The sequence below is a fragment of the Diabrotica undecimpunctata genome, chromosome 8, assembly GCF_040954645.1.
Source record: "Diabrotica undecimpunctata isolate CICGRU chromosome 8, icDiaUnde3, whole genome shotgun sequence".
NCBI classification, from domain to species: Eukaryota; Metazoa; Arthropoda; class Insecta; order Coleoptera; family Chrysomelidae; genus Diabrotica; species Diabrotica undecimpunctata.
The window spans coordinates 28,681,703-28,700,679 of NC_092810.1; the positions used below are offsets into that span (position 1 = coordinate 28,681,703).

The 18,977-nt window shown below is 34.8% G+C and overlaps 1 protein-coding gene across 3 annotated transcripts in view; it reads left to right on the forward strand.

The window, feature by feature from the left end:
• Plp (Pericentrin-like protein) overlaps positions 1 to 18,977 on the forward strand; it is a 147,968-nt gene that overhangs the window by 16,820 nt on the left and 112,171 nt on the right. For all 3 annotated transcript variants that reach the window (XM_072539956.1, XM_072539958.1, XM_072539957.1), the window contains exons 5-7: positions 1,711 to 1,896; positions 1,969 to 2,156; positions 15,056 to 15,239. In XM_072539956.1, coding sequence (XP_072396057.1) covers positions 1,711 to 1,896; positions 1,969 to 2,156; positions 15,056 to 15,239 — 558 coding nt within the window. The remainder of the gene's footprint in view (positions 1 to 1,710; positions 1,897 to 1,968; positions 2,157 to 15,055; positions 15,240 to 18,977) is intronic.

The following is an 18,977-nucleotide window of genomic DNA, read 5'->3' on the forward strand; positions in this document are numbered from 1 at the left end:
TTTACTTTTACAAATACAAATATGTATGTAAAAATGGCATTTTAGGTACAAACCACTCAGTCATCCTCAAGTAAGTCTCCTTCTGGATAGTCACTATTAGTATTACTAGTAGGTATGCTTTAAGTTTTGATAAAAATCATGGCAAAATGTAGGAACATTTGACAGTAATGCCAATAGATTGTTATACTTTTGTTGTGATATAAGTATTGGACTCTGTGATACCAGTTGCAAATCTTTTGACAATGTAAGGTGTCGCCTTCGAAACCTAACAAGGTCAATCTCAAGGGTTTCGTCATGAAAATTACTTTTTAAAAACAGAGTTCCAATGCTGTTTTGTTTAACTTGCAGTTAAACACAGTTTGGCAGAAGAACTTTTTTAAAATCTTTTAGTTCCATATCATCTACGGTATATTTCATTGAGGTTTGTCTGACTAACTGACTAGAAATGTTAAGTTTTTTCTCTTTCGCTCTATCAGCGCATGGACAGTGTCCGCCTCCATGTGTTTGGTATTACTCTTTAGTAGAAATTTCTGGATGATAATTTTTACTTTTTTAAACAAGTATTAATGCTAACATTTTTATTCTGGCCGTAACATTTGTAAGACCGTAGTATGATTTCTTCCCGGTTACCCACTTTTGTCTATATCAGACTGATCTTCGTTATCAAAACTCAAGGCATCTCTAATAATATGCTCTTCATTTAAAACATCATTGCTTGGTGTATTATTTGATTCTGAAATTAAACAAGGCGTATAATATTGGTTGTAAAGGATTTAATAATATTGCTAGTCTAAGGTTAGTATCAAATCACTACATTACCCTTTTGAGGTTATGTTTTTTAATAATTTAAAAATAATGAGCAAAAAGGTAGCTTACCTGTAAATGCAGTAGAAGAATTCGCAGAACTTTTTAGTAGGTACTTCAAGAATCTTTCTCGTACGAGAATTATGGTTCATTGTTCTTATTATTAGTAACAAACTACTGTAAACACACCATAAATGGCAAAAGTATTATTATTAGATCACTAACAGTCTACCTCTCATCATAGAGATATGCGCGGCGGTAATTCACATGCGTAGAGGGACAAAACATTAAGCATGGTGTTTTATCCCTCTAAGTAAAAATGGACTTGGTGTTCTCTTAAAGGTCACTTTCTTTATCAGCAAATGGTTTAGGACCTAGTGCTCTATTTCTTTAAATAAAGTTATAAAAGTTAATTATTAGTCTGTAAAAGTATCAAAATTGAAAAAATTAACATAGTGTTGTATCCCTCCGAGGTACAGATATAAAAACCTGTGGTTTGACAATTTTAAGTGAATATGGTGTTAAATTGTTTGGAACTGTAATAAAAATCTTCGCAGAATTGTATTTAGACACCCAGGAACAAAACACCACTTATTTGGCTTCATTATCAGTGATTAAATACTTAAAGAACTGGTCATACTTCGTAAATACGTATACAAAACAAGTTGTCGATACGGCTGCTGACGTCACACACCGTAGCCTCGCTGCGAGGAGCCGTTTTTCTAGCCTCCATCAGAATTGAAATTAAGAATTGATTTACCTTAAGAAATATATATTTTTAAACAATTTTATGTTTGCAATGTTTTTATATATGTTATAACCTATTGAATTTAACAATATTTAAAAATTAGTGAACATCCCTATTGCTAGATTCTGTATATAAAGCTAAACATCTTTATTTGTCAGCATAAATCTTTGGTATCTCAAGAAGTAAATAACAATCTGGAAGTAGAATATATGGCATTAAAACAACACCTTGATGTGAATCAACGAGATTTACTGAAACAGTTAAATCTCAAATTTAATGAAGTGTTGGAGGAAAAAATCTCGGAAAATAAAAGCGTATATGAGCAAGAAATTAAAACTTTAAAGGTAAGTAATCATTAATTATGTTAAGGTTTTTATGACATATTTTAATAATTTACTTGATATTTTACTTTCCAGGAAAATATTTCACTAGAAAAAGATGAATACGAATCAGAAATTTCTAGACTAAGGGCCCTTCTAGCCGAATTTCAAGCAGGTTCTACGCAGTTCATGGCTTTGAAAGACGAGCTGGATTTGAAGCATTCCAAGGAAATGGAGGAACTGAGGACATATTTTGAGAAGAAATGTGCAGATGTAGAGAAAAAGTAAGTCATACTAGATATGTTCTGATGCTTATACAAATTGTCTGCATCCTTTTCTGCTTGTGATTTCATATATTGCCTTATATTTGTTCTTTATTACTAGCCAAGAACTATATTGTTTTACATGCAAGTTTTATCAATGTTGTGGCATCCTAACTCATTAACTGCCCCGATCTTCATTTGGAGATTTTGACTTTTGACATACACCATTTGGAGCGAACATAATCAGTAATTATTATTTATTATAAAGATAAATTCAATAACTCGTGCAAAGCGTTTGTACGGAACGTGTTTCTTTTCGAAGTGTTGGAAGCATTCGACCCAACGTTGATGTGGTTTTGTGTGATTTTCGTTCCAAGCTGTAATTTTATCACTGGTCACAAATTTCTTTACATATCCGAACTTTTCAAATAATTCAACATTGTTTTCTGCTACGCTAATCCAATTATTCTCTACCATGAATTTATTCGTTGCATCGACTTCATTCCAATTCGGCTCGGTAGCGAATGTAGCCCATCCAAATATGAGTATTGTACATCTTCAAACTGTGATTTCCACTGCTCGAGATAATCGATGCAAATTTGATAAAATGGAAGGGCTGTTTGCAACACTGTTTGTTTATCAATACCGAGGTCCGCGTCTGCTTTGTTTACTTCGTTCAATAAAGCTGACGACAGGAACCGTGAATCCACTCTTCTTTACAACGACTGCAGGAAAACGTCCAAAGCATTTGTCCTGTGTCGTTTCAATCGCAGCTACTTCTTCCCTTTCAATTTTTAAGACTACTGGGGCCCAAATGCAAGAACAAGACGAGACTTAGACAGTCTTGGTCTTGCGCCAATACACCTGGTCTTGGTCTTGGTATTGTACTCCCGGTCTTGGTCTTGGTCTTGTAGCAAGAGTCTAGCAAGTCTTGCAATTACCCATTAGCCTATTGCTATTTATTAAACGTTACTAGGGAAGTTTGAAGCCACGATCTAAGCCAGTGATTCCCAACCTGGGGGAGATCGCCCCCCGGGGGGCGATTTGAGATATTTGGAGGGGCGATAGAGCGAAGGGGGCGATATGGGGGTCGACAGAGAGAAAAGGGGGCGATAAGGGGGGCGATTAGCATCCGGAAAACGAGAAATGGGTAATTGAGAAAAATAAGAAAAGAGAAAAACAAATACAATACTTTCGATCGGATATCCATAGGATAATAAAAAGTAAATATATGTATACCAATGCAGGTAATAATAACACAAACATCTCGTCTAGTCACAGAGAGCTATGAATCATAATACAATTTAATTCTATACATTATCGTTATATGTAATTATACATTATAACGAATTCTTCATTTTCCTTTGATCGAGCTTTCGTATTGTGCGATCATCCGCACAAAAGAGAAAGAGAGAGAAGTGGGATAAGAATGATGAGAAGTAGGTACCGCTCCTGCCGATCTGACTCGAACAAAAAGCGAACGGCCGAGGTTGTCACCGCTTCAAACGCGGAGTCTTTCGTTCCCGAGTTTTGTATTGTGGTATATAGTTGTTTTGTTTCAACTGACACTCATTGTGTTCATTGAGTTGTTATTTTAATAAAGATACTGTGATTTATTTGTGAAACTGTTAAGTCTGTCTTTCAATTCGGACATAACCACTTATCTTATCGAACACGAGGCGTCACAATATTAGAATCATTATTAGTCACAAATAGAATTCGGACAGAGACGTCTACGCGTGGCAATATAATTATTTATTGAGAATTTCGAGATAGTGTTTTTATCCTTTGCCTTCTCAATAAGGTGTAATTAATTACTCTTTTGTTTTGCTCTCAAAATGTCAGCACCTAAAAAAAAGTGCCGGTAGTACTCAACGGAATATTTAAAATATGGATTCATTGATTTGCCAGGAAATAAGAATCTACCAGCTATCAAAGAGATAGTTGATACTACGTTGGAACCCAGTCAGGCCAGCCAAGTAACAGATGCAGTTCCTTTCAGCAATAATACTGTCTCCAGAAGGATTGATGAAATGGGAGCGAACCTCGAAGATGTTCTCTGCAACAAATTGAAAAGCAGAGAGTTTACTGTGCAACTTGACGAGAGTACCCTGAGTGACAGCAAAGCTTTGCTGCTGTCATATGGCCGATTTATTGACCACAATGGAGAAATGGCCGAGGAAATGCTATTTGTTAGAAGTCTGATTACTGATACAAAAGGATCTTCCATATTTGGGGCCGTTAAGAGATTTTTTGGGGAAAAAGAGATTCCCTTATTAAATATAATCGCCTATGCTACCGACGGTGCAGCAGCAATGACAGGGCGCCATCGGGGATTTATTGCACATCTGAAACAAGCAGTACCCGGAATTTTGTGTGTTCACTGCGTCATTCACAGAGAGCATTTGGCTGCCAAGAATTTGAGTAGGAGGTTACACGATTCTCTTCGACCTGTCATAGATGCGGTAAATAAAATTAAAGCAAAACCAAATAATGATCGAATATTTCGTACACTTTGTGAACAAAATGATGAGATATTTAATACATTGCTACTACATACGGAAGTCCGCTAGCTTTCTAAAGGCAATTGCTTAAGGCGGTTCTTCAGTCTCATGGATACTGCTATTGAATTTCTTTATACTACTGACCCCACACTAAGTACAGAACTACAAGAGAAGCGAAATGACATCGCTTACTTATCAGATATTTTTCAAAAATTAAAAGAAATAAACCTGTAGGGGAAGAACATAAATATGGCCAAAGCGAAGGGAGTAGTCGGAGCATTCATTGACAAACTATCTATTTTTGAAGAAAATATGCAGAGAAGAGATCTGACCAAATTCCCCAACTTAAAATCTTCTTGTGGTGATTCTGAGGATCTTCAAACATACTGCCTCCACCTTCAAATACTGAAAGAAGATCTGCAGTCCCGATTCCAAGTTTTGACTAGTCTGAAAGTGCCAACTTGGTTTATCAATCCTTTCAGCGTGGAAGTTTCAAACGGTATGTCCTCTTCAAGAAAACTTGATTGATTTAAGACATGATGTTGAAATTGAAAGTTTGTTTCGGGAGTGTGGGCACGAAAGATTTTGGCCGCCGATAAAAAAAGTGTATCCAATCTTGTGGAATGCAATCAAATTATTATTATTGGCATTTCTCACAACATATCTAGTGGAGAAAGGTTTTAGTTCTGTGTGTATATTGAAAAACAGACCAAGAAATAGGCTCGACATAATAGAAAGAGGGGATTTGAGGTTGTTATTAACCAACATTGAGCCAGACATAAAGAAATTATGTGAGGGACACCAGGCCCAAGGAAGCCATTAACAATTCTTTTACACACATATAACCATTTATCATTTTACGAAATGTAAAAATAAATAAATTAGGATACTTACCTTTTGTATAGATTCATTATTTGTTTCAATTTAATTGGGTGGGGGGGGGGGCGATTGTAGTATTCATAACTGGTGAAATCTGTCTAAGGGGGCGATCAAGGGAAAAAAGGTTGGGAACCACTGATCTAAGCGATCCGTGCCTATGCTCTAACTAACCCAGCTATCTACCATGCTCCATGAAAGTCAATCAAACATGGTTAAAACACAAAAAAAACCAAATTAATGACATAAACTTGACTGTATTTTAAAGAACATTTTCTGTCTAGAAAGGTATTGACGGACCTCCACCATATATGAAATGGAAATCTTAAAAAAGATTGGTACGTGGCAAAAATCCAAATACAGGTATCAAGGGCACATATTCTTTAGGTGATAAGATAACAAACTATAATCCACTTATTAAAGCAACATAAATGTTATTAACAATCTTAGCTGTACATTTATATAAAAAACTAACTTGAAAAAATAAAGAATAGGTAAGAAAGTAATGATAATCAAAAGAATTATTTTAAATTAAGGAGATATCTACTTAATAAATACAATAATTTACCAAAATAAAGTAGTGGGAATATTTTTTTAGGAACCAGTTTTTCAGGAAGAAATATTTGTAATTCTTTTTTGTGAAAAGATATTAGATGCTTCCTTAAACCTGAAGTGTTTCTGTTTTTCATTTTCATTTTAACCGTTCTATGTAGGCACAATTCAGACAAAGCAATTTGGGATGCATAAATTATTTCGAAAAACTCATCAAATTTGCTTTTAGGTCTTTTATATCTATAATTCCAACGCTCACTACTCCGACTATTTTAAAACTATTTGAATCTTTGTCCCCCATGTTAAATTGTAAACTTGTCAAATGAAGTTTAGTGATGTCGAAAAAGTACCTACTACTATAAATGTCCGTTACTATTCAATACCCTAAGTATGTATCTAATAACAAACCGAGAATTATAATATATCGTATTTTGTTTACACGGTAAGCTACATTATCTGTTATTAATAAACTTTTGAATATTATCGCGCTTTTTCAGCAAATTTGGTTTAACCGAATGATCTCATCGCACACTCAGCAGAAACAATGTTTAGTCTTAGGCCGATAAGATTTGTTTATTTAGATTCCTCTTAACTAAATTATAATGGGAAAAAAATTGAATTATTAAGTGGGAAGTGGGTGTCCGTAAAATAATAATAATAATGTAATTTAATAATAAGTGTTATATTTTTTATAGCTAAGGTGACATATTTTTAAAAAAATTTCGATACGATATTACTGTCAACGTATCAATGCAAGATTATTTTATGATTAGAGGGCGGCTATAAATCTGGACAATTAATTTCAGAGTAAAGAAGTCGTATGCTGGAAAAGAATGTACAAAATATTTTATTTCTACATTGTATTTATGATCTCTGAGCACGTGTCAAATGTGTTGTTTTTAATGAATATTTTGATTGATGATTTTGATGTATGTTTATGGTATTGTTCGTAATGCGCATAAGTCCAGTTTTTTTAATTTTTATTACATATTTTTTTGTGTCTCATAGAGTATTTAAACATATACCCGAACTACAATACTCGTTAAAACGACACTCCGTCCTAACTGCAAGATGCAAGATTCTCGCAGGCTTAGTCTTTTTCTTGCGTAAATCATGCACGGTCAGTCTTGGTCTTGCTAAAATTAGGCGGTCTTGGTTTTGCGAAAACGCAAGAACAAGACCAAGATCGATTTTGGGCAACACTATTTAAGACTGCCCGAGTGAAAATCTTAGCCTATAGAAAAAAAAAACAATTGTGATTCAGGTTAGATTCAAATATTCAAGTCATGAAGTGATTAAAAGTAATTTTTGAACACGTTTCTTGAGATGGTTTTACATTATTCAATTTTCATGCTAGACAAAAGCCAACACGCTATTTTTATGCAATTCCTGTGCTATAGGAAAAATTAAAACATATTCAATTTTTCATACTATAGTTGCTATCAAAATTCATGTTGCCAGTATAATAAAATTTATAGTTTAGAATAAAACTGAACATTATCACATACTATTGAGTAAGTTTGTAATATTATTTATTGGATGTAATAATTGGTGATTTATATTTTAATATATTTAATGCTGGACTGAAATTTCCAGGTAAAATATCTAAAGTTAATGTTTTGGTATATTTCTTTTGTTGGCAACAATGAAAGTGGTATCAAAATTTGCACAGAAATAGCTCTGATGTAAACAGGCTAGGCAAGACAGACTTTCATAGCATGAGACTTGCATTGCCTAGATGTAAAGCTGCTTTTACCTGATCAAAAATGAACAACAACCAAACTTTCGAACATGGGTCCTTGAAAAAATCCTTCAGTAATTTTTACTTTTGATGTGACTCACTACATCCGCTCTACCACTGTGGGCGATCGAAAATTCGGATCCACAAGTATCACATTTTACGTCACTGTTACTTTTTTTTTTTCAAAAATGGGAATTCTTCTAATGTTTTATTAAAAGTGCAATAGCGTTTTCCCTTTTCACTTTCTTGTTCTGGTTCCATATTAACAATAGGAATGAAAAATGTAGAGTCAATTAAACAATGCTTCGGACCTTCATAGATGATCACTAATCTATTTGAGGCTTAAAATTGATTCTTCTTCTTAGAGTGCCGTGCACCTATAGTGGGTTGGCGAATTATCTTAAGACCAGACGTCTGTCTTTTGCGGCATGCAAAAGATCGCCAGTGTTATTTATGCCTGTCCAGTTCTTTATATTCCGTATCCACTACATTTGTTTGCGACCTACTCCTCTCTTGCCTTCAATCTTTCTCTGGATGATTAGTTGAGGGATTGCGTCTTTTTTCCTCTCAGAATATGGCCGAGGTATCCAATTTTTCGTACCTTGATTAAATTGAGTAGTTCTCTCTCAGTATTTGCCTTTCTTAAGACTTCCTCGATTCTAACCCTATCTGTCCATGGTATGCGGAACATTGTTCGGAACGTCCACATTTCGAAGGCCTCCAACTTATTAATGAAAGGTACTCTTAACGTCCGTGTTTCCATGCCGTATGACAATATGGACCATACATAGCATTGAACCATCCTGTAGCGGAGATTGAAGGGAAGATTGCGGTTACTTAATAGCGGTTTAAATTTGATAAAAGCTTGTCTTACTTGTTTGGTACGGCATTTTATTTCTTGTTGAGGATCCCATTGGTCATATATCATCATTCTCAAGTATTTAAATGCTTTAGTTTTTCCAGCATTTATCTTCAAGCCATATATTTTTCCTACGGTGTTTTGTTATTTTATTTAACATCAACTGCATATCAGGTTCGTTGTCTGTTATTATTACGGTATCGTCGGCGTAACGAATGTTATTTATCGGGAACCGGTTTACCTTTATTCCACACTCAGAGCCTTCCAGTGCCTCTGCAAAAATGTTCTCCACATAGAGATTGAAGAGCTTAGGAGACAAAATACACCCCTGTCGCACCCCTCTTAAGATTTAAAATTCTTCTGTGTTGGTTGATTTGTTCAGTCTCACTCGTGCTTTTTGATTCCAATAGAGATTCTGGATAACTCTTTATCTTTCTCGTCAATGTTAGCGTTGTGTAGCATTTTTATCATTGCGTTATGTTTTACGGTGTCAAACGCTTTTTCATAATCGAGGAGTGTTAAGACTATATCCTTTCGTTGATTCATGCAGTTTTGTACAAGCGTATTCAAGCAGAAAGCTGCTTCACATGTACCCAGTCCGCTCTTGAAACCAAATTGTATCTCACCGCTTAGATCTTTCAGCTTTCTGAACATTCTTGTGTGAAGGATGCGAAGAAACACGTTAAACAAATGGCTCATTAAACTTATCAGTCTGTAGTCTTTGCATTTTGTCGCTCTTTGTGATTTAGGGATCATTATAAAGGTTGAATAAAGCCAATCCATTGGAATGTGGCCGGTGTTATATATGGCATTGAAAATTGTTACCAGCATGTCGATGTTATCATCTTCCAACATTTTTATGGCTTCCGTAGTAATTCCATCCGGTCCAGGGGCATTGCCTAGTTTTGCTACTTTTATAGCGTACTCCACCTCGGCGCGAATAATGGGAGGGCCGGATAAATTTTCCGTGGGTAAGTTAGTAGTTGGCAGATTCGGTCTATTATCCGCAAAGAGGGACGAAGCATAGTTTGCACAGATTTTAGCTAGTTCTTCCTGGGTATGAACGTAGTTTCCTTGATCATTCTTCAGGCGAGTCTCATGGTGTTTCTTGTATATACTCGAAATTTCTTTGACCTTTTTATGTAGTCCAAAGCTGTCTCCCTTTTCTTGTAGTGATTCCAATTCTTCACAACATTCTTTCATTCAGCTTTTCTTTGCGTTTTTAATTCTTGCCCTTATTGTACGTTGGATTTCCTTGTATTCCTGTTGATTCTGATGTATTCTGTACTGTCTGCGTTGTTCCATTAGATCAAGTATCTCTTCCGTCATCCACTCGTTTTTGCGATTTCTTTTTATTTTACTTGCGACTACTTCGTCAGCCTCGACTATAGCTATTTTTATTTTCTCGCAGGTTTACTCTATGTAATTTCCTTGTATGTTTCTCAAGTTCTCGTTGATTAGTGACATAAAATAAATGTTTCCATAAAATAAATAAATAAAATCATATTGCAACGCAGCAGATTTGATCTTGGTTCAAAGCACGTAACGGTTTGGAAATAAATCATTTATTCTTCAAGAATATAGCGCGAATAAAATCAAGAGGTTCGTTTACCTACTTAGAATGGTTGACAAAACCGAAAAAAAAAACATATCAGCAATCATTACATCGTTGAATGTGCACTTCGGTCGGCATGATTGATGTGTATACAATACATGAATTGTTATCGTTTTTGAATTATCTTTTCGGAAGAGGATAACTAAAATAAAAATACAGAAACGAAAAAAAGTGCACAGTTTGAGTTTTCCTATAACATAATCCCACGATAAAATGCATGTGTTTTGGATGTTGTATTAGTATTACACTCTAGAAATTTTCGACTTTTATTCGTCTAAGCAATTCAATTTGATGTGAATTCTTAGAAGAATAACGTATTTAAAATTTCAAAATAGAATTTTACCAAAAAGTTAAAAATTCGGATGGCCCGGAAGCATTGTCCGGGACTCCGACTTCGTAATTCGGGCCATGTCCCGGATTTTTCGGGCTAGTTGGTCACACTACTGATAATGCATGTCGTATAAAGACGACAGAGATTTCAAGTAAGGCCTGTTATTAATATGATAATCACTGTATATTATACTTTTTAGTTTCTAGTTCAACCATTTTATATATACATCGGTTTAGAACGTCTTTCGACGTTGTCCGATACCTAAACACCATCTCTTCCTATCTTCGCAGTCGTTTGTTGTTAAATTTCTTTCGCTCATGGACTTGTTTACGCCGTGTTGCCATTCTAATCTGGGTCTTCCTCTTTTCCGTCGCCCTATCAGTTGCCATTCTACTACTTTTTTGGGGAGTCTTGTTGCTGGCATCCGTTGAACATGCCCATACCACCTTAATTGTTTCTTCTCTATATCTTGAGTTATATTTCCTTCTATTCCCATACGTTGTTTTATTACATCATTTCTGATTCGGTCTCGTCTGGAAATACCTAAAGATCTTCTCATTGCATCCATCTCTACTGCTTCTATTCGCTTTTTGTTCTTTTCACTAATTCTCCATGTTTCAGCGCCATAAAGAAGAGTAGTTTTAATCATGGTCTCATATATTAAATTTTCTTCCTTTCGTTATCTCTTTACTCCACAGTATACCATTGAGACATCCTAAGATCCTAAGACTTTCTTTGCTTGAGTGATTCCTTTTTCTATTTCCCGTGTATCAGTTCCTGTATTGTCAAAGGCAACACCCAAGTAGTCATAGCTCTGACAGCAGGAAATATGTTGTCCGTTTTCGAGGTCTATGTTATCTGACTCGTTTCCAATACAAAGATATCCGGTTTTTGTTGTATTGACATTCATTCCCCAGTCGTTATATTCTTCTATCAGTTTTCTAAGCATGTACTGCATGTCTTCCCTGTCGGTCGCTAGCACTACCTGGTCATCAGCAAACTGGAGTGTATATATACATACATTGCTAAGCTCTATACCCATCCTATGCACCTTTCTTTTCCATCTTTCCAATGTCGCTGCAACATATATCTTGAATAAGGTTGTTGAGATACAGCATCCCTGTCGCAAGCCTTTTGTAACCCGGAATTCTTCCGTTAGATATTTTCCTGTTTTTATCTGTGCCTTTGAGTCTCTATATAGTTCTTGTACAGCATTTATCAATGTGTGGTTGATGTTAGATCTTTTCAACGTTGTCCACAGTTTTGTTAAGGGGATGTTGTCATATGCATTTTGCAGGTCTACAAAAGTAATATGAGTTTCTAGATTCTTAGCCGATTTTTTTTCTATTATTTGTTTAAGACAAAATACGTTATCGGTGCACGATCTTCCTGCACGGAACCCCCTTTGTTCTTCCTCTTCATTGTGCTTATATTCTTCCTCGATCATATTTCTCAAAATTCGTCCATACAGTCTGCTCAGGGTGCTGGTTACCGATATGCCTATATAATTATTACAATTCCTTTTGTCCCCCTTTTTGTGTATTGAGGACATGTATGCCGTTCTCCATTGTTCTGGTACTGGGTGTCCATTTAGACACTGATTGATCACATAAGTGATCAGTTCAACCATTTTACCTGTTACAAAACATGCATGCTTTTCGGATAGGTTACATTTCTTAAAATACAGTCAAAAATGTATCACGTTTAGTCAATTTTACCAGTTTCAATAATAAAAATCAATCACCTTGGGTATTTTTTTCCAGTTGAAGGTAAAAAAATACCCGACATATTTCATAACCGACACTATTTCATAAACTATTTAAAAAATACATAGTTTTCAAATCACAGTTTATAAAATCGAAACTGCATTTAAAGTTCGTTGGAATTATGACAATAAAACCACTAAATCACGTTTTATGAATTTTTTTTCAAAATTTTTGAAGGTAATTGGTAATTTTTGCCTTTCAGCCGTCGATATATGCAACATAATACAATAGTAGTTAATATTAAATTTTAACAAAAAATACCATTTGCTGAAACCCAATAATGACCAGAGAATCTATTAAAAATAGAGGTGGGAACTAATTATTTAATTAGTAACAAAATCACGACAATTGACATGCGGAAACGTTAATAAGACTTGCCAGTAAAATAATATATAGAACACTTAGCTGGTAGTAAAAGAAAAATGCAATACGATATAGGGTTTGAAGATGATGATTGTATATAGTGTGTAAAAGCCAAATGGAATAAATTCATTATTTAGGTTACTGTACATATTTATAAAAAATCCCGAAACACGTCAAATTTAAATCATAACTTGACATTCTTTAACGTGAAAATGCAACCCCTACCTTCAACCCCCCTAGAATGGCAGGTACAACCCCCAATTTTTAAAATAAGAAGTATAGGCTTGTGATATATCGTTTGAAAGGTCTTTTCATTCTCCATTCAAAAATGTTGTCGCTTTCAAGTTTATTAAGATTAATTAAGATAAAATAAATTAAAATCATGTGGTTACCGAAATTCGCTACAATACAATCAAAAACTAAAATGTAATGCAAAACGTAATAAAATGTAGAACACGAAAAAGAAGTAGTGTAGAACGTCTTGGCAACATCCTAATCTCAAATAAAACTGTCTTCTAACATTATTTAACATAACAGGCGTGATCGACCTAATCGCAAGCGTTATTCGTTTTTTTAAGTCATTTAAATCAGAAGGTTTAGTTTTGTACACATGGCTCTTCACATATCCCCATAAAAAGAAATCTAATAATGTAAGATCAGGTGATCGCGCTGGCCATTCAATCGATCCTCGCCTCCCTATCCACCGATTGGGAAATATTGTATCGAGGTACTGCCGGATATTAAGTTGGTAATGTGGTGGTGCTCCATCCTGCTGAAACCATATCGTATTCGCTGGAACTTGAGGGTTTCCTGGATCAGGATATAAATTTGCCAACGTTGGAATGACATCATTTTGAAGTAGTGCCAAATAATTGTTGCCATTCAAGTTGGCCTCAATGAAAAAGGGACCAATGATATTGTTTCCTACAATCCCTGCCCAAACATTAACCTTTTGAGGGTATTGAGTGTGTTCTTCTCTCATCCAGTGAGGATTTTCCGTGGCCCAGTAGCGGTATAGGGATGCAATTTATTTTCTTTTAATATGTTTACTATCGATGTATGGCTAGCATTGAATGTAGTGGATGCCTGTCTACTCGATGTATGTGGATTTTCCTGAAACTCAAGCAACACATCTAATTTGAGTTCATCACTCAGTGCATTGGCAGCTGCTTTTTTTATCTGCCTTACATGACCAAACTCGCGAAACTGCTTCTCTATTTTACTTATTGTTCCTTGGGAAATAGGCGGTAAATTAGGAAATTTCTCATGAAATAGGCCAGTTACTTCCTGTTGTGTTCGGATGTTATCTCCGTAACCAATCATTTGTAAAACTGTTATTTTATGCATTTCCGTTAATCTAACCATTTTTCAGAATTGAATTGAACGAACTTTTTACTTAAATTAAAATACTGACAACTTAAATAAAACAATTTACTAATGCGTTTTAAAATAACGTTGCCACGGAAATTCTTTAGTTTCTTTAGTTCTTTAATTCTTTAGTAGGAAAGTTTTTTAATGGTTACCATATAAAAACCACATTGCTATGGTTTTTGTTCACTTTCTCATTATCAAGACCTAAACGGGAAATAAGTTTTGAGTATATTTTAGCGAATTTCGGTAACCACATGATTTTAATTTATTTTATCTTAATTAATCTTAATAAACTTGAAAGCGACAACATTTTTGAATGGAGAATGAAAAGACCTTTAAAACGATATATCACAAGCCTATACTTCCTATTTTAAAAATTGGGGGTTGTACCTGTCATTCTAAGGGGTTTGAAGGTAGGGGTTGCATTTTCACGTTAAAGAATGTCAAGTTATAATTTAAATTTGACGTGTTTCGGGATTTTTTATAAATATGTACAGTAACCTAAATAATGAATTTATTCCATTTGGCTTTTACACACTGTATAGTAACTGAGTGGTAGATGAAAATGTCGGAATTTTTCAATTCAGTTCAAGTTCTCTAGAATTCTTCAATTTTATATGATAATGCAAATGTTCTTAACAATGTTACAATTGCATATTCTTCTATTGCCGCCTATTGTTTACTGACTCTGCCCTTTGTAAGAACACACTGGATACTTTATTTCATTTATTTTATTTTATTGCCTATTCTCGCTTTTTCTCCCTTGTTCCCTTTGTCTCTGTCTCTTTCTCTATGTAAATGTACGATGTAAATCCTACACGCATGTCATGCCCGCTAGAGATTTTTTCTTCTAGTATTTCTCTACCACTGGGAAAATACCTTCATGTCGAATTCATTGAAAAGTGCAGTTTTTGTCTTCGGTAGGTAATAATTTTTTTTTAGTTATTCGGAAGAAATTTACAGCCAACACAGCAGAAAGATGTCGAGTTCGAGTTGTTCAGAAGCCGAACTGAACTCAGACCTCCCTTTTCCGCACGTTCCGGGACCCGAAGGAGACGTCCAAATGAATCTCAACAAAAAAGATATTATTAATCTACAAAATGAACTGAACAGTATTTTTAATAAGGTAAGATTAAATCATTTTATGTACATTTCGCCAAATTATTATATAGAAAATAGAAAAATAGGATAGGAATTACACAATGCATCAATAAATATTCGAAATTTAGGAATTTCTAATGCTTAAACGGACCAATAAATAATTTAAATAATCAAATAAATTAAAGATTCTAAATTTTTTCTATACAGTGTCTATACAGTGGAAGGATAAAGTCTTACCCCCACCCCGATCAACACGTTTATTTTAGAACACGTCGATTTTTAGACTTATTCTAATATCTAATGGTATATTCTCAAAAAAACCACAAAATGTAGATAATCTGATCATCAATAATACAACGATCGAAAGAGTAACAACATATAAATATTTAGGAACGTGGCTAACCGAAGATGGAGATTAAACAAAAGAAATCAGATCTAGAATAGAAATGGCAAGAAACACGTTCATAAAATTGAAGAACTTACTTTGCAACCGTAACCTTAATCTAGAGATCCGCACAAGAATGCTACGTTGTTACGTTTTTTCTACTTTACTATATGGCATGGAAGCGTGGACAATAAAACAGTCTGAAATCAAAAAATTAAACTCCTTTGAGATATGGTGCTACAGGAGAATCCACAGAATATCGTGGACTGAAAAAGTAACTAATATAGAGGTGTTAGAAAGAATGAAGAAAGAATGTGAAGTCATAAAAACTGTTAAAATTAGAAAGATTCAATATCTGGGTCATATAATGAGGGGCGAGAAGTACGTATTACTTAGATTAATTATGCAAGGGTAGATACAAGGGAAGAGAAACCCAGGACGACTCAAAATATCCTGGCTAAGAAATTTGAGAGAGTGGTTCGGTTGCAGCTCATTAGAATTATTCAGAAGCGCGGCCAATAAAATTAAAAAAGCGATGATGATTTTCAATTTCCGACAGGAGAAGGAACCTGAAGAAGAAGAAGAATGGTATCAAGTAACTTTGATATCATTAGATATTAGAATAAATTTAAAAATCAACGTTTTCGAGCGATTTTTATATATTTTTAAAATAAACAAGTTGACAGGAGGCTAAGATTTTATCTTCTCACTATATAAAAAATCATCAAAAATGGCAAAAATCGTTTATTTATTTAACACCTTTATAAAAACTAAGTTTATTTGAGCAAAATACAAAATTTTCATACGAAAGCTGCACTCTATCTTTAAAACGCATCTTGATTTTTGTCGATAGGATACTCGGATAAAAAGATATTGAATTTTTACCTTCGAGCTGCTACAAATTTTATTTAACATTGGTTTCGCGCGCGTAACTGACATTCCAAATCGCCGATCTCTTCAATCGTTGTTTCTGAGAGAACGGTTTATTCTACGCAAAAAATGATGATAAACGTTTTTGTTTAAAATTATCTTAGCTACATTTTTCATTTGATAAACATTTTTTTCTATGGAGTACATATTCTTGGTAAATCGATTTTTTTCCGTTTTCCCTCTCTACGAGGGGGCTTTTAGGGGAAAGCCCAGGGATAAAAGTGGTAAACTTTTTTGCATCTTTTTGGCGCCCGCGAATTGACATTCTCAGCAAATAACAGCTTGTTTTTATGATGTTTAGATGTTCAGAAACATTTTCGTCTCTGACGACTGGAGTATTTAGTTTATTTAAATTTAATTTATTTTATTCTTGATTTATTTTATTCTTGATTTATTTTATTTTTAATTTTATTTTATTTCAATTTAATTTTTTTATTTTAATTTTAATTTATTTTATTTAATTTTCATCATCATCATCATTGGTGCTACAGCCCTATAAAAGAGCCTCGACCTTCCCAAGTCTATTACGCCAGTCAGTTCTATCCATTGCCAACTGTTGCCAGTTTGCTGCACCTATTTGTCTACCATCCTCAGCTACACCATCCCTCCATCTGAGTTTTGGTCTACCCCTATTTCTACTTCCCACAGGTTGTGACATAAGGATTCTTCTAGGAGGGTTGTTCTGCTGTGATCTTGCCAGATGTCCTGCCCATCTTATTTTTATAAAGGATACTACGTCTTTACTACCAAATATATGTTTATATCTGTGATATATCTCGTAGTTGTACCTCCTTCTCCAAACACCATTTTCACAGATGCCACCAAATATTCTTCTCAGGATCCTTCGTTCAAATATAAGCAGGATATTTTCATCTGCCTTGGAAATGGTCCATGTCTCCGACCCATATGTCAACACTGGTTGTATAAGGGTTTTGTATATGGTTATTTTTGTTTTTTGGCTTAAGTTTCTGCTTCTCATATGTCTACTCAGTCCAAAATAGCATTTGTTTGCTAGGATTATTCTTCGCTTGATTTCTTCCGTCATGACGTTCTCATTGGTGATCAGGGAGCCTAAGTATGTGAATTTGTCCACCACTTCAAAGGTAGAATTATCAACCGTGAATTGGTGGCCGATGTTTCTGGCTCTATTGTTGGGTGTTGATGCCATTATCTTAGTTTTATTTTCATTTACTTGCAGGCCCATATTTTTTGAAGCGTTTGACAAGGTGGTATACATTTCTTCTAGCTTGCGTGTTGTGCGGGCAACTAGATCATCTGCATATGCCAAAATTTGGGATGATTTATTAAAAATGTTTCCTCTGCTGTCTATTTGGGCATCCCTGACCGCCTTTTCCAAAGCTATGTTGAAAAGGAGACACGCCAGCGCATCTCCCTGTCGCAGCCCAACATGCGTTTCAAATGCCTGTGATTGTTCGCTCTGTATTTCGACTTTGCAAACAACTTTACGCATTGTAGCCTTAACCAATCTTATCAGTTTATCGGGGATGTGGAATTCATCCATGGCTTCATACAATTTATTTCTTAGGACACTATCATAGGCCGATTTAAAATCTACGAAAAGATGGTATGTGTCGATATTGAATTCATTGGTTTTTTCCAGTATTTGCCTTAGCACAAAGATCTGGTCTGTTGTTGATCGACCAGGCCTAAAACCACTTTGATATTCGCCAAGAAGCTCCTCTGAATATTCACTCAGGCGACCATATAAAATACTCGAAAATATTTTGTATGCTGTATTAAGGAGGGTTATTCCCCTATAGTTTCTACATTCTAATTCATCGCCCTTTTTGTGTAACGGGCAAACGATCCCAATACACCACTCTTCTGGGATTTGTTCCTCATTCCAGGCTCTCAGTATGATTTTATATATATGATGAGTCAGAGTAGCACCTCCACATTTAATAAGTTCCGCGGGTATACCATCACTTCCTGGAGATTTATTATTTTTTAGGTGTTTTATTGCATCCCGTACTTCCTGAATTGATGGAGGCTCCAATGGTGTATTGTTGTTTGCTCCTGGGGGTGGTTGATTTGGATCTTCTACTTCGATAGTAAGCAGTTCTTTATAGTGTTCCACCCACCTTTTCAATACTTCTTCTTTTGTATTGAGTATATGCCCCTCCTTATCCTTACATAGTCCGATCCTTGGTTTAAATTCTTTTCTTGCTTTATTTAGATTTTTATAGAATTTTCTTGTTTGATTTCCCTTTTTTAATGCCTCAAGTTCTTCCAATATTCTATTTTCATAAGTTCGCTTTTTTCTCCGATGGATGTACTTCTCTTCTGAGATCTTTATTTTATTTAATTTTAGTTTATTTAATTTGATTTTATTTTGAATTTAGTTTATTTTATTTTATCTTCTTTACTACTCCACATAGTGTGTGGTCGCGCGATCTCATTTAATTGCGTTTCTGTCGTTACATTGCG